General features: G+C 39.9%; 1 protein-coding gene across 1 annotated transcript in view; it reads left to right on the top strand.

Moving 5' to 3' along the window:
• The window catches only part of srebf2 (sterol regulatory element binding transcription factor 2), a 63237-nt gene extending 43589 nt beyond the window's left edge, over window positions 1–19648 (top strand). The window contains exons 14-19 of the mRNA XM_059953756.1: window positions 431–540; window positions 1254–1386; window positions 4671–4839; window positions 10937–11122; window positions 14226–14337; window positions 17824–19648. Of these exons, the coding sequence (XP_059809739.1) occupies window positions 431–540; window positions 1254–1386; window positions 4671–4839; window positions 10937–11122; window positions 14226–14337; window positions 17824–18044 (931 nt within the window). The 3' untranslated portion in view covers window positions 18045–19648. The remainder of the gene's footprint in view (window positions 1–430; window positions 541–1253; window positions 1387–4670; window positions 4840–10936; window positions 11123–14225; window positions 14338–17823) is intronic.
• The last annotated feature ends 1963 nt before the right edge of the window (window positions 19649–21611 follow it).

Here is a 21611-nt window from a genome sequence, read left to right as displayed (position 1 = left end):
ACAACCTAGTTTGCTGCTGAAATATGTAAAAGATCATGAATTACCCTGTAATAATGTTTGGAGAAAAAAATGCTGTGCATCCATATTGGAATTTTGTCAGGATCACTGGGGAAACTGGTAAATACAGTCAGATTTTTTAAAAAAGGAAAACAAGCTGGAACTTGGAAAGAACAAACTTACTTTGAAATGTTGGACTATGGGGAATAAAACAACATAGTGCAGTTGAATTTGCGAGCAGTTGTCTTCCCATTTCGGTGATAGCTTCATATGGAAGTACCACTGCCTGGTCTGAAAGCATTGGTAGCCATTTCTGAATTTGTTTGATGCAAATGTTAGTTGTTAAACAAGGTAGAATGTATTTGTGGGATCATAATGTTCCTGAACTGACAGAACCTGCAGTATATTAACCAACACCTACTGTCTGTTGCAGAGAGTTCTCCAATGCTTTCGAGTACTTGCAGTTACTTAAAATTTGTGCTGACACTGCAGGAAATTGGCCACAGGCACTTTCCATTGAATCCAGTCTGAGGAATACTGCAGGTGAGAGCTCAGCTTTGGAATGATCTAATACTGGTCTAATATTGATATGCTTCAATGATTTTAAAATGAGTTCAAGTTGGCAGGACATTGACAAGGACAGCTGTGTAAAATGGGCCCGTAGGTTCATTGGGGACCCGGGTCATCCCAACCACAATCTACTCTGGCTGCTACCATCTGGGAAATGGTACCGCAGCATAAAAGCCAGGACCAGCAGGATCCGAGACAGCTTCTTTCACCAGGCCATCAGACAGATAAATTCACGCTGATTTGAGTTACTCTATGTTACATTGATTGTTCTATTTATTATAAATTACTATGATTACACAGTTAGACGGAGACATAACGTAAAGATTTTTACTCCTCATGTATGTGAAGGATGTAAGAAATAAAGTCAATTCAATTCAAAGCTCTGTCACCTTTCCCAACTGTACCTTTTGTGCAACGTGTGACTTACATTTTAATTTATCCTGAGTCCCTGTTATACATATCTCAGCCAATATTTGATAACTTGTTAGCAAAAACTAAGATGGGTTTCTGAAACTATTTTGAATGATTTTTGAAGTTATTTTTCAGTATGTTAATTAATGGGAAGAATACTTTGCTCAGAAGCTCGAAGTACATTTTCAATTTTTATCCAAACAACGTGACCAGCTTTGAAGAGCAAAAGGAATTTGTTTGTGTCTGTGAATTAATCATTCATGTCACTTTGCCAGGTCCAGATCCTGTGAGTAAGTGGTGGACTTCAGTTGTTGCGTTCGCTGTACACTGGCTTCAGGGTGACGATTCAACAGCGAAAGGATTGTTTACTGACGTAGAACGAATACCCAAATCTCTGCAGATGTCTGAGTATGAATATATTTCACTTTTCTCACATTAAGTGAAGGTTGATAGCTTCATCAAGCAGCAAGATATGATTATGGAAGTGAAATAAGCCCCTTGCATGTACAGGTTGAGTTTACTTTAAAATGTTGTATTTTAAGGAAAAGTCTTGATCAATTTTTTTTTAAAAAGCACAGGAACAGGAAGTGGCCCACAAGCTTATTCCATCATTTAGTTAAGTAGTTGCTAATCTGTAGTTCCTATTCTCATCTTTCTTATGACACAGAGGCCATTTGACCTGTTTGGCATGGGTCACCCTACCAAGAGCTACAGCTCTTTGACCCTTGGTAGGGTCACCCATGCCAAACAGGTCAAAGGATAAAGACCAGACTGAGTGGTCCACTGGTCTTCCAGGCTGGGGGGGGGGGGGGGGGGGGGGAGGGGGAGTGGTTTAGCTCAGGGCCAACAACTCTGATTGGTAAAACAAAATTATTATGGAAACAGCAATGGAGAATTCTTCTACATCTGAATATGATGATATTCCTGACTCTCCACCCAGAACTTGCATGACTGACAGTAGTGAAAACCGAGAGGAGGCTACTGAAATGATGAAGGAGCCCCAGAACACCACCAGAGATGGAGGGTCTTCATTGCTGCCTTAAACACCAGCGGTGTAACAGGCAGTGAGAAAACTGATCAACCTGTAACTTAACCCTTCCTGTTTGCTATTCAATTTCCCCACGAATTTTTTACAAGCCATTTGGCCTGGTCAGTGAACCATTCGCCATCTTTGGCATTTGTGAGGTAACTGCAGCACCAGAGTGGTAATGGAGGGAGCCCATCTAGTCACATAGATGCGCAAACTCCACATAGACAGCAGTGAAGGTCCTGATCGACGTCGGTTACTGGAACTGTGAGGCAGGTTCAGTCCTCCCGCTCACTTTGTGTAAGCTCTGAAGGTTTCAAGAGGCAGCTATTGTCCAGATTTTGAGAAGCCTTTGCATAAATGTGTGTGTCCTGACATTTCTCCTAAGTGGTCTGGCTCCTCCTACCCATTTTGAAGTCTAACATAATAGGAAATAGATTCTCTCTTTAACATTCTCACAGATTTCAACCTGATTCAACTGAAACCTTTAATTTCCTGTGATTATGGGAATGAAAATGTGTGCATCCTGATGTCATGGTGCTGCTTACAGAGTGTGAACTCAACTGAGTCATTTAGAAGTTCATTATTGGAAACTTGCTTCCTAAAAATTTAAAGTAAATCAAAGCCTGAGAAGTTTTATCATAAATGTGAGCGTGGCCATTTACACACAGTGGCCACTTTAGTATACATAGGAGTGCACCTAATAAAGTGGCCACAGGAGTGGAATCCAGTATGGTCTTCTGTTGCTGTAGTCCAACCAAAGTTCCATATCTTGTACATTCAGAGATGCTCTTCTGCACTCCAAATAACACGTGGTTGCCGTCCTGTCAACTTGAACCAGTCTGACCATTCTCCTCTGACCTCTCCTATTAACAACACAAGAGATTCTGCAGATGGTGGAAATCCAGAGCAACTCACACAAAATGCTGGAGGAACTCAGCAGGTCAAGCAGCGTCTAGGGAAATGAATGAACATTTGACATTTTGGGCTGAGACCTTTCTTCAGGACCAGAGAGGAAGGGAGAAGATGCCAGAATGAAAAGGCTGTGGGAGGGGAAGAAGGACTAGCTAGAAGGTGATAGGTGAGTCAGATGGATGGGAAAGATAAAGTGCTGGAGAATAAGTTAATCTGAGGAGAGGAGAGTGGACTATGGGAAAGATGGACGAAGGAGGAACACCAGGAGGAGTTAATAGGCAGGTGAGGAGAAGAGGTTAGAGTGGGGAATAGAAGCAGGAAGGGGGAAGGAAAAGACATTACCGGAAGGAGAAATAGATGTTCGTGCCATCAGATTGAAGGCTACCTAGACAGAATGAGGTGTTGCTTCTCTACCTGAGAGTGACCTCATCATGGCAGAAGAGGAGGCCATGGACCAACATGTCAGAATGGGAATGGGTATAGGAATTAAAATGGTTGGCCACCGGGAGATTCCCCTTTTGATGGATGGAGCAGAGGTGCTTGGCAAAGCAGTCCCCCAGTCTGTGACAAGTCTCACCATTGTAGAGGGAGCTGCATCAAGAGCACCAGACCCCAATAGATTCACAGGGGAAGTGTTGCCTCGTCTGGAAGGACAGTTTGGAGCCCTGAATAGATGCAAAGGAGGAGGTAAATGGGCAGGTGTAACATTTCAGGTGCTTGCAGGGTTAAGTGCCAGGAGGGAGATTAGTGGGGAGAGACAAGTGGACAAGAAAATCACAAAGGGAGTGATCTCTACAGAAAGCAGAGAGTGGGGGAAAAGGCAAAAATGTATTTTGTGGTAGGATCCCACTGAAGAGGGCAGAAGTTGCAGAAAATGATGTGTTGGATGTGGGGTTCGTGGAGTGCTAGGTAAGGAAAAGGGGAGCTCTATTCCTGTTAAAGGATGGGGTGAGCGCGGATGTTCAGAAAATGGGGGAGATGCAGGTGAGTGAGGCATCAATGGTGGAGGAAAAGAATCCCTGTTCATTAAAGACATCTCTGATGTCCTTGAAAGTAAAGTTTCATCTTGGGAATAGATACGGCAGAAACAAAGGAACTGAGAAAAGGCAATAGCATTTTTACAGGAGACAGGGTAAGAAGAGGGATAGCCGTGGGAATCGGTAGGTTTATAGTCAAGATAGACATGGTAATCGTAGGCTTTTTCACCCACAGATCTGCCGCTCACTGGATGTTTTTCTTTCTCGCATTTTCTGTGAACTCTAGGGATTGTTGTGCATAAAATCCCAGGAGATCAGCAGTTTCTGAGATACTGAAACCACCTGGTTTGGCACCAACAGCCATTCCACAGTCAAAGTCACTTCGATCACATTTCTTACTCATTCTGATACTTGGTCTGAACAACAACTGAAAACATGCCTTTTTTTGCATTGAATTGCTGCCACATGATTGGCTGATTAGATACTTGCATTAATGAGCAGGTGGCCTCTGTCTCATATTGTCTCATGAGGGATGATTTATTCCTCCAATATCATATTACTGTGAATTAAATGCCTTTATGGGGAAAGCCTAGAAACTTAATTCCTGGAAATAACTCATTATGTAAAATCAGGGGCTTGGGAAATTTTAATTACAAATAATGTATGATTTGTCCTCCAACAAGAGAGTTAATCCAACTCTACAATAAAATACTAGTATTTTAAGGTATTCCTCTCTTGCATAATTTTGCTTTTTCTTTGCTCCCCCTATGTAGAAGCCCACTGCCGAAAGCAATTCTTTATGTCTATAAAGCGATGCAGACAACCCTTTTGGGGAAGCGAGATGTTCTCCAGACAACATTCCTGCACTGTGAGAGAGCCAGTGGATACCTCTGCAACGGTTTGACCGTCTCTAGACCACACCAGGACACAAAGCTTCACAAGGTACAGAGCTACGCATTGATACCATCTCTTTGTGCAAAGTGGTTTTCTGCACCTCAGCAGTAGGTTTGCAGTGTCCCAGCTGAAGCTTCAAGCTTTATAGCAGAAAAGGCTTTTGTATGTAAATCCAGGGCAGAACGGGTCTTTCAAAACTGAGATGGTGGCCTCTGGGGTGCATTGTAGTTGCATTGCATGTGCCAGCGATGTTGTGCAATGTGTCTGCAGTGCAATACGGAGGTGTGCCCTGGGCATCGAGAAGTGAACATGATTTACACTAATCCTGGTCTTAGAACTCATGGCTGGTCATGTCCTTTCCATGTTGTCACAAGTCTGGTAGGACTTGTCAGCTGCCTGCCATTCACTGTTTGAGAGTTGTGGAACACAGAGACCTGGGAGTACACTTGCACAGTTTGCTGAAAGCAGCCATGCAAGTAAACAGGGCGGTGAAGAAGGCATTTAGCATGCTTCCCTTCATCAGTCAGGGCATCAAGCTTAGGAGTTTGGGCGTTACATTGCAGTTATGTAAGTTGCAGCTAAGGCTGCATTTGGAATATCATGTCCAGTTTTGGTGACCTGTTGTAGGAAAGACACTGTAAAGCTTGGAGAAGATGCAAAATAGATTTATGATGCTGCCTGGACTGGACAGTTTGAGTTACAGGGGCACAGGAGAATGAGGGTGACCTTATAGGAATTTATAAAATACTGAGGGCATGGATAAGCTGGGCAGTCATAGTCTTTTCCCCAAAAATGGCAAGTCCAAAGCTAGGGAAAAACATGTAAGACAAGAAGGGAGATATTAAAAAGAGGTAATTTCTTTATATAGAGGGTCAGACTGCCAGAAGAAGTGGTCAAGGTGGGTATAATTACAAAATTTAAGAGCCAGTTGGATAGGTGCACAGAGGAGAGAATCTGGGAGGGTTAAGGGTTGAACACAGGCAACTGAGATTGCAGACAGGATGCTATGGACGTCATGGGCCAGATGGAGCAAAGGGTCTGTTTCCATGCTATCTTATGACTATAACATCAGGGCAACATGCAAGATTTCTTTAAAATACCGCGGACATCTTAAAGCAATACCTAACCTCTGTCAGAGGAATCAGGTGATTTTACACGACTGCTACATGCTTGTATTTATGCTCATTATTTTACCACAACTTCTGGTGCTTATCTAAGTTCCCATCGAATGTATCTGTTATAGATTTTCATTTTATAGGGTGTAGTGAGTCCCACATTCCTACCACTGATAAAGAAACCTTGGAGGCAGCATGGTAGTGTAGTGGTTAACACAACGCTTTACAGTGTAGGCGGCCCGGGTTCAGTTCCCGCCGCTACCTGTAAGGAGTTTGTACCACATGGGTTTCCTCCAGGTGCTCCGGTTTCCTCCCACAGTCCAAAGATGTACTGGTTGGCAAGTTAATTTGTCACTGTAAATTGTCCTGTGATTAAATCGGGAGTTTGCTGGTCAGAATGGGTGGAAGGATCAGATGGGCCTGTTCATTGGTGTATCTTGATAAATAAATAAACAGAAAGAAAGAAGGAAATAGAGAGAGAAAGAAAAGTACCTTCTACTGAATTCTCTCTCAGTAATATTGGTGATCATCTCCAATTTTGTTCTGTCTGCCAAGTTGAAATTGAAGTTACGTTTAGATTCAGAAATGGTTTTATTAAGTGGCAGAACAAGCATAGGGGGCCAGATGTTTGATTCTTCTCTGCCTTCACTGTCCAAACTCGACCAGTTCAGCCTACTTCTTCTGTGGAATGAGGCCCCAATATGTTCAATCTTCCTTGCTAATTAAGTTCTGCGATCACACTTGTAAATCTGTTCCGTACTTCCCCAAACGCTTGAATTTTTTTGTAATGTTGAAATCAATATTTGTAACAAATCTATATAACATCTTTGCTTCTCGTTGCTTTGTTTCTAGAAATTAACTCAAGTGATTGGTTTGTTCCTTTATGTTCATTTTAACCTGTATTGCTGATTTTAGTCATTTATACCTTAGAGGTCACTAATTTACAGTGGATGTTGTGAAGCCATACTTTTACCCACTCCCTCCGCTCTCAACTTTTCAGGGGCAAATAAGATCTACCCTACATGGACAAAATTTCAAAGGATTTTTTTATGGTTCTTCCTTCAAAAATCTAAGCAAATTTCAATGCTGTATATCCCAAATAGCAGTACTAATTTAGCATTAGGAATATTATGATGCTAGTTGTTTTTACCTCGGTAATCACAAGAGGTACGGAGAAGTTAGATTTGAAGGAAAATAGGAAGTTATCAGAATCAGGTTTATTATTACCGGCATGTGACATGTAGCTAAGAGAGGAAAAAATAATAAATAAAATAAAACATAATAAATAAACAAGTAAATCAATTACCTGTATTGAATAGATTGTTTAAAATGTGCAAAAACAGAAATACTGTATATTAAAAGAAAGTGAGGTAGTGTCCGAAGCTTCAAAGTCCATCAGAGAAAAGAGAACTTTTAAGAATATGAGCAAACATGGCAGCTGGAAAAGAAAGTTGGTGAAGATTGAATTGGGGCAGTTCTCAAAGATGGAGAAAGTAGAGAACAGTGTGTAAGTTGGGTTGGAGGAAAGCATAGAAGTTAAACCTGGTGGCAGGGAGCAAAGAAGAGAGGCGGCAGATGCAACTGACTGGATGATCTCTGTGAGAATACTATGAGCTCATCATACAGAGATGCCTGAGAGGGTTTGTAGAAGGGAGGGAAAGCAAGGGGTTGTCCTGCATTCCAATCATGTTTAATGGGATTGAGCTGGACTTGGCTTCATTCAACATGTTTTTGTGTAATGAAATGAAATTACAAATTTTATAAAGCACTCAGCTGGTCAAACAACATTTGTGGAATGAGAAACAGAGTCAATGACTTGGATCAAAGGCCTCGGATTAATGATACGACTTCTGTCCAGCTTATGTTCAGAATTCATATTCTCAACTTTTAAATTGCTGATGACATTATTAAAATAAAATTTGAATCAAAAGAGGAGGAACAATATGTTAGTTTTCTGTATAATTAGATAATTGAAACAGCTGATTAAAAATCAATTAATTATGAATTCTTGCTGTACTTCTGTATGTGGTTCTTCATTTTGTCAGTATCCTTATATTTTAGACAGCAGAAAATTAAACCCATTTAGTTCCACACCATTCAGTCTTTTCAGTTTGCCATTAAAATTTGAATTTTTTTTGTTTCAGTTCATATCTTGGCACTTATCACAGACTTTCACATTACTCTAAACTTCCCAGAAGAAAAGTCCACGTGATAGAGACATAAAATATGGAAATAGGCCCTTTGGCTTACCAAGTATGTGCTAACCACCCATTCATACTAATCCCACATTAATCCCTTTTTTTAAATTTTCCCTACATTTTGGTCGGCTTCCCCCCCCCCCCCCCACCCCCCACACCACTCCAGATTACATCACTCATTGACGAACTAAAGGTAATTTACAATGGTAAATTATCCTACCAGTCTGCAAATCTTCAGGATGTGGGATGAATCTAGAGTTCACAAAGGTGGCAATATCCACATGGCTCAGGGAGAGTGTGCAAAATCACAGATGTTAGGATTGAACCTGGGCTCTCTGAGTCAGCAGCTGTGTGCCCTTCTCTTAAGAAGGTGTTTGATTACTTTTTCCAGTTTAACCTCATGCAGCATCAATTATGAATGGTCAGTGTACAGCCCCAAAGAACGATACTGAAATTCATGTTTTGCTCATTAATCCTTGCTGACAGCTACTGACCAGGAAGATTGTGCCATTGTTTATTGGCCCATTTCAATTAACTTTTAAATCCAGTGGTGATTTAATCAGTAATATTTCATAAGTTAGTTAAATAAGTTTAAGCAAATTCAATGTGTCACAGTTAGCATCACTTTCAACTCCAGAAGGTTATATTCAAGCCCATCTCCATACACTTGACCTGGGTTATCATTTCATTACTGCATTCCCATTGCTAAGTTAAAAATCTATTTGCCAATTTAAAATAGACATAAAGATTCCACAATTTCTTTTTGAAGAGCAACATTTTTCCTGTAACCACCATAACTGGAAAATTTTAACTGGCAATTTGTGTGATTCTGTTAATTGTACCTTGTTGAGAAGAAGCTGATTGCCAGCTTTCCTCACAAAACAAGTCATTATACTTAAACGGTAATTTATTAGCTGTGAAAGTGCTTTAAAATGACGTTAAATAAGCTCTCCATAGTGTATTCAAATATTTAATTTTGCGAGTATAGTGTGAATTAAAATACCTCCAGTATTTGTACTCATGTAATCAAAAATTATAATTTATGGAAAAATCTTTAAAATAAATACAGTGGATTCCAGTTAATTGGGACACATTGAGACCAGTAATTTTGGCCCAAGTAAGTGGCTGTCCAATAAGCTGAAGTTTCACGGAAATAGTTAAAAATGTATTTATAAGGATGAACAAGTTAAGTATTTAAAAGAAATTCAGAACAAATAGTTCCTAATAGTTATTGAAGGGGGAATTCATCCAATGTACCCTGCTGTGTTCTTTTGATTGACTGTAAATGAACAAAATCAGTGCAGACATCCATGCAGATAACGGACTGCTTACATTGCCTTCCTTCATGATGTAGTTTTGTAATCCAACAATAAATTTCCTGGCACAAAATGTTCAAAAATCATTGCTTTTGGAATCGGCATTTTTCAGCCTAAATGGATAACACAATCACACACAACTGAGGCTTTTTAAAAGCTGTTTCCTCTAAGCATGGTGCAGTTTCTAATGGCTACACAAAAGCGTGCAACTGATGCTAGTTAGAAACTGTTCGGCAACTATTAGTCTCCTGTCCCATTAAGTGACATAGAGTCCAAAATAAACAAAGGGAAGTTTGACTAGTTTCTCAATTAGTTTTTGTTCTTTAAGAATTGTCTCAAATAAGCATCTGTCCCAATTAACTGATGGCCCAATTAACCAGAATATTACATTATTCCACTGTACTAGGAATAGGCACAAATTACATCATTTGAACATAAAGTTAATATTTCATTGATAATACCTTTGACATGACAATCTAAGGCACCAATAATCCAGCCCTTGATTATTCAGAAATGCTGATCATTCAGTATCTGGCTCACTCATCAGTCTGAAACATGAATCGACAGTAGAGTGTGCAATTAGGCTGTGTGATCGGACTGTAGCTATGGCTTCGGTCTGGACTGCAGACCATGTATGCATCTGGAGGTTGGATAACCAGAGCCACAGTTCAAATTGAACATGGAACATTACAGCTCAGTATAGGCACTTTGGCCCACGATGCTGTGCTGACATTTTAACATACCCTAACTCTTCCCTCCTATATTGCCCTCCATTTTTCTATCATCCATGCACCTGTCTGAGAGTCTCTCAAATGCCCCTAATGTATCTGCCTCTATCACCACCCCTAGCAGCATGTTCCGTGCACTCATCACCCTGTTTACAAAAAATTTAAGCGGAATATCCATTCCCCCTATACTGGAGGAGAGTGTATTTAAGTGTTGACCTCCCTCCCTCTATACTTTCCTCCAATCACCTCGGGGGGGGGGGGGGGAAGTCTCTGGCTATCCACTCAATCTTATCATCTTGTAGATCCCATCTGCACTTTTCTCTGGAGAGAAAAGTCTTAGCTCACTCAGCCTATCTTCATAAAGCTTGCTCTCTCATCCAGGCTACATTCTGGTAAATCTCTTGTATATTTTGTGTATTTCCCACTCCCTTTAACCTCATCAGTTTTACTGGAACATTGATTATACTATTGTGAAACATGTTAAAAAAAGTGAAATAAGGGCACTTTTATGTTTTAGTGGAAGTCTAGAAACTGCTACTTCAATACTATGAAGTGCTAAGGGTACTGGATTATCAGAGTGTTACTGTATCAAATAATGTTGATTTAATAATTTGCTGTAATTGTTTTTAAATGCCCTTTGTCTAATTTTTATTTTAAATTGGATTATTATTGCAAAATTGGTGAAAAAAGGTAACGGTGTGAAATAAATTATTTAATAAAACAGAGAAATGGCCATCATTGCTGAGCTGTCAAGAGGTGACGTTTTTGTTTTCGTTCTGTACTTGCAGGCAATCCAGTTGTTGATCTGCGACATTTTGCTCTCAATTCGTACCACCTTGTGGCAGAAACAGACAAATTCTGGCCAGGCTGTGGGCGAGACGTACCAAGCCTCAAGTCTAGAACTAAAAGGATTCCAACAGGACTTGATTAGCCTCAGGAAGCTCGGCCAGACATTTAAACCAGCACATCGTAAGGTAAGCAAACTCAGCATGTGCAAGATCTCGCCAGTTATTACATGTTGGGGCAGAAGATCATAAGCACATTGCCCAGAAGTTTTTCATTACTTATACTGCACCCCTATTAAGTTGGAACTGAATCGGTCTGATTCATTGAGACAGTTGATTCCAATATCAATATTTTGTTAAGAAAGCAGTGCCAGTCATAGACTTCACTGGTCTGGAGGGGCTCACTATCCACAGTTCCTACATTCTTGCACATGCCTGAGGTGGGTATTCTATTACCCCTTCACCACCTCGAGTTGAGCAGCTTGGTTCAAATGACAGCACAGCCGTAGGGGACACGGTGTGGTGTGAAAGGCTCAGAACTGATTCAGCGAACAAAAAGTTGCAGATGGAGCTTTGACTTTTAACAAATTATATATAGCTTTCAGATGTCACTGAAATATTTTAATAAATAGTTAAAACTGGACAAAATTTAAGAGTTGACAATGAAGTTAATTAAAAATAGGTGATTAACCACATTAAACTAAAGCAAATAATATTTAATAAAAATCTTACCCTCATCTCCTACTTCAAAGGCCTAGAACCCCCTTGGAAATCACTGGGTTGTCAGATCTTGCCCCAGGTCTGATTTGATGGAGTATTTTAGAGGTGTTTTTCATTGACTAGTGCTGGAGAGTACCAGCAGAAAGCATGTCGCTGTTGTGGAGTCATTGCTAGGCTTATTAATAAGTCTAGTGACGGTTGTGGCACCGTCCCATTGGTATGTTCCAGAAAACACACGTCCAAGACTTGCAGGCAGCAGTTTAGTGTTGGTGATTGTCAAATCAAGCCTATTTGTGCCTCGGGGAACTTCACACAAAATGTAAAAGCAATGTTTGTTACTTGGATGGCCATGGCACAGATGTTAGTGCTGCTGTCTTGCATCTCCAGCAGCCTGACCTTAAGTGCTCTCTGTATGAAGTTTGCATATTCTCGCTGTGACCCCTGTGTGGTGTGGCTTGCTCCGCTCACCCGTAAATGTGCTATTTGATGGGATAATTGTAAATTGATGGTAGTGTACAAAGCTGGATGCTGGGAAAATAATTGGAGGAATGGCACTGATGGGATTGTTTGGAGAGAGGAAAGACTGATAATGTGGTGTGGAATTAGGCATAGGCCATGCAAAAGCCTATGCAATTCAGATAGCAACACTGTCTTTACCATTTAACACCAGAACAGACAGACCTCAGTATGTGTATCCTCATTTCTCTGTGTACCTGTTGTAAAGTAAATGGCAATAAAATTGTAATGTGTGGAATTGGTTTAGTGATGGCATTGCAGAAACACTAATCTTAAACTAATGGAGACATGGTTTACTTTTGTAATCTGTTTGCCTCAGAATTTCATCCACTTCATTAAAAGTGGTAAATCAATAGAAATAGATCTTTTATAAAAAGAGGAGATATTGGAATGATATAAATAGGGTCCATTTCTAGAAATATCAAATAAGGTCCACTGTCCCTGAGTGTGCACTCCAGGACAGGTCTTGCCAACCACATTTGAGCTTATCAGCAATGACTGCACAATTCTTCAACCAGTGACTTCTAGAACATTGTTTTTAGTGAATTCAGTCCAATCAACTGTAGTATTAAAACGCTGAGTGTGGACTAATCAGGATAATAACTAGGCATGAATCCACTTCATGGAAATTCAACCCCAGCGACATGGATAAGTTGATGATTGAATCCACATAATGAAAATGTCCCACATCAGAAAGGTAAATATTAAACAAGAGATTCAGCAGATGCTGGAAATCCAGAGCAACACACACAGCATGCTGGAGGAACTTTCAGGGAGCATTGAGGGAAGTGAATAAACAGCTGATGTTTTGGGCCAAAACCTTCCATCAAGACTGGAATGGACAGGGAAGAAGCCAGAGTAACAAGGTGGGAGGAGGGGAATGAGTACAAGCTGAACGGTGATTGGTGAAGTCAGGTATGTGGGGGGTGGGGGGATGAAGTGAGAGCTGGGAGGTGATGGGTAGAAAAGTAAAGGGCTGAAAAAAAGAATCTGATAGGAGAGAGGGAAGGAGGTGAGGCATCCGAGGGGACAATAGGGAGATGAGGAGAAGAGAAATGGTAAGAGGGGAGCCAGAGTGGAGAACGAAAGATGAGAGAAGGGGGAGAGATGATAAAATTACCAGAAGTGAGAGAAATTGATGTTCATGCCATCATATTGGAGGCTACCCAAACGGAATATGAGCTGTTGCTCCTCCAACCTGTGAGTGGCCCTGTCATGCTGTAGAGGAGGGAATGGACCAGATTGGAATTTAAATGGTTGGCCATCGGGAAATCGTGCTTGTTGTGGATGGAGCGAAGGTGCGTGACAAAGTGGTCCACCAATCTACGTCAGGTCTTAGCAATGTAGACAAAGCCGTTATCGGGAACACCAGTTGCAGCAGACCACCTTGACAGATTTGTAGGTGAAGTGTTTCCTCACCCGGAAGGAATGTTTGGGGCCCTGAATGGAGGTGAGGGAGGAGGTGAAATGGTGGGAGTAGCTCTTCTTCCACTTAGTAAGTGTCAGGAGGTAGATTGGTGGGGAGTGACGAATAGACAAGAGAATCACAATGATAAATGTTATATCTGCACAACAAAGGTGCTTTCCTCTAATCCTATAAACGATTGAAAAGCTCCAATTGATGACATCTAGTTTATGGTGATGTTAAGTATTCATTTATGAAGAAGACTCAGAAATACTTCTATGGCAACATTAAAAATCACAAAGTAGCCACAACATTTCAGCTGGCCAAAACTCAATGCGTGGGTGGATATAGTAAAGTGTAAAATAAGAGCATATTTTTCCTGACGAGACCCCTGCCCGCAATCTACAACTGCTCTAATGTTTCCTCCTCACTGGAATGTGTTTACTTGGACAGTTATTGGGATCAGAAGCTGCAGGAGAAAGTTAGAGGGATAGGGTTGTGGAGAAATTTATACAGGAGTATGATCATTTTAAAATCAGTGTTCTCTTTACTGTTGCCACTGTAGGTGAGTGAATTCAGGGGGTTGGATGAACAGAACATATTGTGTAATATTCTTCTTAAATAGTTTTGTTCTGCTGGCATTGTTTTCAGATGTTTTTGCATGAAACAACAGTGAGGTTGATGGCGGGTGCTAGTCCAACAAGAACACACCAGCTGCTGGAGCATAGTCTGAGGAGACGTACTCCAAACCCAGTCCAACAAGGTGAATGCACTCTAAACCAGTCTTCCAGCTTCTACTGCTGGAGGTTTTTGTGTACAATCCACTCTCATTTTGATAAGACTGTTATATGTTTAAAATGGTTTTTAATGCTTTTTTGCACCATTTTATATTCCTGGCTTATTGCGCTTGTGTCACTCCTGGAGAGTTACCCTAATCATCCCACTCCCTGCTCTTTCCCTGTAGCTCTGAAATTCTTTTCCCCACTCTAGCAAGTTTTTAACCGAATTCCATTTTCTACATCACTGTTTAATCTGCGTCCACTGTCCTCCCAGCCAGAGTATTCTAAATCGTAACACCTCATTGCATTTATTCTTCTCATCACGCTTTAGCTTTGTTGAAAAGTGACCTTAAACTTATTATCTGTTAGAACATAGAGCAGTCCAGCTTGGTACAGACCTTATGGCTCACGATGTTGTGCTGACCTTTTTGCCAGTGAAAATAGATTTGACATCTTTATCAAAACCCTGCAAATGCCATTTCCCTTGTCTCCTTAATGTTCTCAATTCTAAAGAAAGATTTCACCTCCTTACTCCTATTACAGTAAATCCGTACTGCATCCTCTCCTCAGCTTTGATACTTCTCCATACGGTAATACTACAGGAGGCCATTTGTTTTGTTATTACGAACATAATGGAGTTTTTAATTTACTTTACCGTTATTTAGAAATGAAATAAACATTCACACAAAAAAAGACCCAAATCAATGTTAGAGATTGCATTCAGTAGAGCTTTTAGTTTAAAGATGAATTGTTGATTTGCACCAAAATTCTCTTAAAGTCTAATTTATAGTTTACCATCATGGTAAGTAAGTAATACTTTATTGTTGCCAAACAATTGATACTAGAGCATACAATCATCACAGCGATATTTTATTCTGTGCTTCGTGCTCCCTGGAGTACAAATCGATAGTAAATATAATAAAAATTATATATAATTTTTATATAATAAAAAATAAATCATAAATAAAAATAGAAAAGAGAAAGTAAGGTCGTGCAAAAAAAAGCCGAGAGACAGGTCTGGATATTTGGAAGGTACGGCCCAGATCCGGGTCAGGATCTGTTCAGCAGTCTTATCACAGTTGGAAAGAAGCTGTTTCCCAGTCTGGCCGTACGAATCTTCAAGCTCCTGAACTTTCTCCCGGAGGGAAGAAGGACAAAAAGTGTGTTGGCTGGGTGGGTTGTGTCCTCGATTATCCTGGCAGCACTGCTCCGACAGCATGCGGTGTAAAGTTTGCCACCTTCTACCCTAACTCTACATTCTCCACTCTTTTTATCAGGTATAGATTTCTATCCCCTTGTCTCCCCCACTGCAATAATTCTGTCTTGTGCTCTTTTTTCCTTCCCAATAACCTCCTGAGGACTTCTTTTATCACTTTTTTAAGTTTGCTGTTCACTTCTTGTAAAGTGGTGTTGCATATTGTATTAGATAGGTTGTACTGCAAATCACTAGACTATCTGTAGTACCGAACAATTTATTTGAAACCTACCTGAAGTCGGTTAGCATCTGGCCAGGCTGCTCCAGCACTTGAAAACCCTAGTAGTTCCTGATAATGTGTCCTGTCACAAGAGGCAGCTCAAATCCAATTTAGTTAATTAGTACCCATCCGTATATGTTCAGTTGTCACCAGAATAATGGAAGGTGTAACTGATGGTTAGACTTGTTCTAAAATGCAATTGCACTCTGCTCTATTCATTAACACTTCCCTTGACCATTACCAATCACTTTATGACACTTGAGTCAATCTTTATTCCGAATTGCCACCTTCCCGTGGATCTCCTGGGCTTTTCCTTTTCTGATCAACTCCACATGTTAAACACTATGTAGAGTAAAACTCCACTAATCTGCTTTCCATTGTTTGGAAATTTCAGTGGCTTGGCAACAAATCACTGGATACTGTTCTCACCCACTCACTGGGACCCCATTTCCTGTGCTCCCTTAAATCCATCTTCTTTTGCTTCCCATTTTTTAAAATCAGTGGGTTTGCTGAAAAACTTATAGTACTAGGCAACATTTGTTTTTAATACGGTGAATTAAAAGTGTGTGGTATTAATAGAATGAAGTCTGATAATCTGCCAGTCTGGCATCACTAAAGTCCCAGAATTCAGGACTATTGGAGTTTCATTGTCTTAGTCACTATAACAAAAAATTCAATTTAGTCACTCTCAAGACTGCCCGAGCAAGTCAATACTGATTGCCTTTCTTTAGCCACTGATGCTCTAAATGCTGGTTTACGCCATTCCTCAGAATTGTTTCTAACAATCTGTGCACAACTGATGTTGGCCTCACCTGTGCTACGTGGCCTGTTCTACTTTGAAGAAACCAAACACGGGTTGGGTGATCACTTTGCACGGTCTGCAGGAGTGAGCCTGAGCTGGTGATTGCCTGCTGCTTTAATTCACCATCTAAATGCCACATTGTTAGTTGCCTCCTGCACAGATGTGGTAAACTACGTATACCTGTCTGGACACGCCCCTCTGCTGACTGCTCCTGTGGCTCCTCCCACAGACCCCTGTATAAAGGCGATTAGGGCACTGCTCCTCCCTCAGGCTTTGACATGTCGTGCTCCCTTTTCACTGTTAATAAAAGCCTATCGTTCACTTACAGTCTCCTAGAGTTATTGATGGTGCATCAACAGATCTAACAAAGGCCCAACAGAAGCTTCAGCAAGCAGTCTTCTGCTGCCTGAAGAACTCAATATTGAATTTTTCAACTTGAAACTCTTTGTGTGAGAAGTGACTATTTTTGCCTACTCTCTTTTCTTGTTTTTCCCATTCTGTTTTTTATATACAGATGGACAACATTGCCCACAGTCAAATAAGCTTAACTACTCTATTATTTCATCCTGTTAGGGAAATACCCTCTATTCCACCTATTACCTTCCTCCATCTTCTCTGCTAGATATTAGTTTCTTTCTTTTTTTCCCATTTCTGATGAAGGATCCAGGCTTGAAATGTTAACCAAATCTCTTAACCAAATACAGTCTGATCTGCTGAGATTTACTGGCATTTTCTGTTTTTTTTTTCATTTCAGATTTCCAGCATCTGCAATTTATTCAAATTTTCAGGCCATCCTTAGTCGACTTATTTCAATCTTTCACTTCAAACACTGGTTTCACCTCAGTAGACTTCCAGCTCTCTGTAGCCAAAGAATATTTTGAAAGACTTGCTTCTTTTAAGAGCCTGGGTTAAATTTGATCAAAGTTTGATTTATCCGCTCTTAAAAATGTTAATCTCCTTAAGTTGTCCGTGAATGTTGTTTATCATTTTCCAAATGTCACACTCGTTCTCTTTGATGTGATTACATTATGGGTGCTAATTTTGTTATCTGAGGCAGTTCATCTTGCTGAGGTTCACATTTAAAAAAAGTTATCTCTTGTATGTAGAATAGGAAGTAGGTGCATTCCAATATTTGATCCTTTCTCATGCTAATCAAAGCTGTAAAAATACTTTGTACTTTTTAAAAAAATTAGGTGACTTGGACGCTCTTCCTGGCCAGAGAGAGAAAGCGACAGCAATACTGCTGGCATGCCGCCACCTTCCCCTCTCATTTCTCTCTTCTCCGGGTCAGAGAGCCATCATGCTAGCTGAGGCTGCGCGCACGCTGGAGAAACTCGGAGACAAGCGGTCAGTCAATGACTGCCAGCAGATCATCATGAAACTGGGCAGCGGCACTACGATTGCGGCAAGCTGATGACTCCAAAGCCAGACTGCAGTCTCTGGCAGATCTTCTGACTAAATTCTATCCTACTCATCAAGTGAAGGCCTCAGAGGGGTTGGTGACCCGAAAGGAACAACTTGGCATATTCTTTTAAGGGTTTTATCAATCTTATCAAAAACTAAGATTGGAATGGAGTGTATAGTTGGTATGAACTGAAGAAGGGCCATTAGCTTGTGCTTGCCTTATTGATCTCACTACCAATCCCTGGACGCTTTCGTTCTTGATCTGAGTGCTGCACAATCCACAAAGTTCCACTTGATAATTTCTTAAATTGTTTCATCCTCATGATCTTGGATGTTTTTTGATCTGTAGGGATGTAAGTTATTGTGTATGCATTTGAGATTTTTTGTTTAAGATTTCACATGTGAAAGTACTTTGAATATATGGTCAATAAACCACAATAGCTAATCAAGCCCTTTCTCTTTTATAGATATCTCCATCTAATTCTTTTCTCACCACGTAATCCTGATTTTTTTCAGATTGACTTCTTAAATCTATGTATTCTCTTGACTACTTTAGGCCTTCCATGTAATTTATTTCACAACTCTCATGCACATTGTGTGGAAAAATTGTAAGATATTTAAGGCTGATTTGTTGAATGAAAGTCTTGTTTTTTTTACGCTTCAGGTCTCTGTGATCAGTGTTGTTACGGGCTGATCAATTCACATGTTGAGCAAGGTGTTTGGGGCTGTCCCAAAGCTTTATCATATCAAATTTCATTGGAATGGCTTGTCTCACTCGAGTTCTATTTCCGAGTCACTGTTCATGTAGAACAATTCTGGTCCCAATTTAGAGGTTACTCCCAATAAACTTTTAAGTGTTAAAGACATTTGTTTACTGCAGTCACGAGGAAATCTGCAGATGCTGGAAATCCAAGCAACACACACAAAATGCTGGTGGAACGCAGCAGGCCAGGCAGCATCTATAGGGAGAAGAGTCTCGGCCCGAACCATCGACAGTGCTTCTCCCTATAGATGCTGCCTGGCTTGCTGCGTTCCAACAGCATTTTGTTTGTGTTGTTTACTGCAGTTGTAGTATTGATTGGATCTCAGAAATTGTTTTGTAACACTGTCATCAAACAAGTCCTCAAAGCTAGTAACTCAATTGCATAATGGTTAAACATAATTTGAATAGTGCTTTAATTATGTAAATCACAGAATGGAAAGGTTTTAAATCTTTGGGATCGGTGTTTCTTTTTTTTTAAAAAAAAAGTTTGAGCTAAAACAAAATGTTGCTATAAAAATATATGTTTGGTGTTGTAGAGTTAACAATTTTAAAATTGTTAATTTTTGGATCTAGCAACATAAAGATTAATTATGAATATTATTGTTATAATTTATGAAAATGTAAAGCGGGGCTGTTGTAGCTACAGATTTTTTATTGTTACACAGCATGAGTCAATTTCCTCTTTTCAAAGAATTATTCATTAGCTGTGATCTTGGCTGCATCTGTAAATACTTAAGTGCAAGTTTCTTGTAATTTCTTTTCTTGTATACAGCATGTAATGATGTTTTTGTTGTGCTATTTGGTGTATTATTTAATTGATAAACATAAGAATAAAATGCATTTGTGCTGAATTAATTGCATGGAATGGTTTATTTTGTGTCAGAGACATAGAAAATAAAAAAAACTATTTAATCAAAATCCCAGGGTCCAGACTCAACTTGTCTGCCCTTCTTTATTCCAAATAATTATCTTCCTATGATTCTAGTTCCCATCTCTCAAGCATCAAAGAAATGCTGGAGAGTTTCTGGATGAATGTCCAAGCTCTTGGATTTATCAGTAAAACAAACACTGTCATATCCAGAGGAAGTCAAAAGTGCTGGTTAAGATTGAGCACTGACCCATTGCTTTCAATTTCAAGTTTATTGTCAATCAACCATAGGCATGTATACAGCTGAACAAAACATCATTCTTCTGGAGCTAAGGTGCAAAATCCAGTACAGACAGTCACTGAGCTCATCATTATTCCTAATTGCCATTTTCCCTTGGAGCCCATGGGCTTTTCTGTTCTTGATTAATCCCGTGTATGGGTCTTTGTTAAACACCATGTACAGTAAACTCCAGTCACCTACAATCAAGCTTCAGTCTCCAGGTGGCTAAATCATAGTCACAAATCAGAATAATAAATCCCAATAATTTGAAGCTTTATTTGAATAGCAGTTGATTAGAATATGGAACCCTCCATTCCAATTAGTAGCTGCAGAAAACGGTTTGTGTTTTTGAACGATAGGTGAGTACATGAGGGAGAAAATAAAAACACGGTGATAATTTTGTGGATACTTTGCCTGTGAATCATGCAACTTAAATGTTACAATTACTCAGTAAACATATAATCTGTTGGTTGAAGGGAACCTGAGAGAACTTCTCTGGTCTTCAAAGTTCTGTCTTGGATGTCCATTTGGGAAGACTTTAGGGTTAATGGCTCATCCTGTTTAGAATTACTAACTTATATTGAAGCTTCAGGTCCCGTGGCCCCCTGACCTTCTGTGGGTGTTGGTTAAGGGAAAAAGTAAGAAAGAACACATTGTATTTCAATAATGGATGTATGAATGGGTCAGTTCATGAATTCACCATTTACTTTTTCCTAATTGATTCACATGAGCTGGATGTTTGGATGAAAGGCAGAAAAGGTAAAAGCAATTGTAGCAGCAAAGCACTCAAGTCTATGGTATTTACAAAGAGCAAAAGTTAATATTTTTCAAGTGCTGTACATATACTGTATGTCACAAAATACATTTTTGCAGGCATTCACAGAACGATAGAATCAATAGAAAAACTTCACACATAGATTGTCACACAATCAATGTGCAAATAAAGACAAACTGCAAATACAAAAAAAACCCTAAAATAAATAAATAGATACTGAGAACATAAATTATAGAGTACTTGAAAGTGAGTCCATAGGCTGTGTTCACTGATCTGTACAGTGTTGAGGTGAGTGATGTTATCCACACTGGTTCAAGATCCTGATGGATGAAGGGTAATAACTGTTCCTGAACCTGGTGCCTTGGGACCTAAGGCTCCTGTACCTGCTTGTCAGCAGCATGAAGAAAGCATAGGCCTGGATGGTGGGGGTATTTAATGATGGATGCTGCCCTTCCACCATCAGATTTCTGAATGGACAATGAACCCACAAATCCTATTCACATCTTTATTCCCTCCTTTTCTGTACTAGTTATTTAATGTTTTATATATATGTATATACACACATAGTGCAATTTATAGTTTTATATTATGATGTACTGCTGCTGCAAAATAACAAATTTCATTATATATGCCTGTGGTATTAAAACGGAATTTCATTCTGATTCTGACTCGGGTCCTGACGTGAGGAAATCGAGGATCTAGTTGCATAAATAGGTATCGAAGCCTCTGTGTTTGAGGTTATTGATTTGTTTTGGGAAGATGATGGTGTTAAATGCCGAACTGTAGTCGATGAAGAGCATCCGGATGCATGCACCTACACTGTCCAAATGTTCCAGAACTGAGTAAAGAACAGATGAAATGGCACCTACTGTTGATTTGTTGTGCCGGCTG

The sequence above is a fragment of the Hypanus sabinus genome, chromosome 29, assembly GCF_030144855.1.
Source record: "Hypanus sabinus isolate sHypSab1 chromosome 29, sHypSab1.hap1, whole genome shotgun sequence".
NCBI lineage: Eukaryota > Metazoa > Chordata > Chondrichthyes > Myliobatiformes > Dasyatidae > Hypanus > Hypanus sabinus.
Note: the sequence above shows the minus strand (reverse complement) of the source record. Positions and strands in the feature narration are given on the sequence as shown.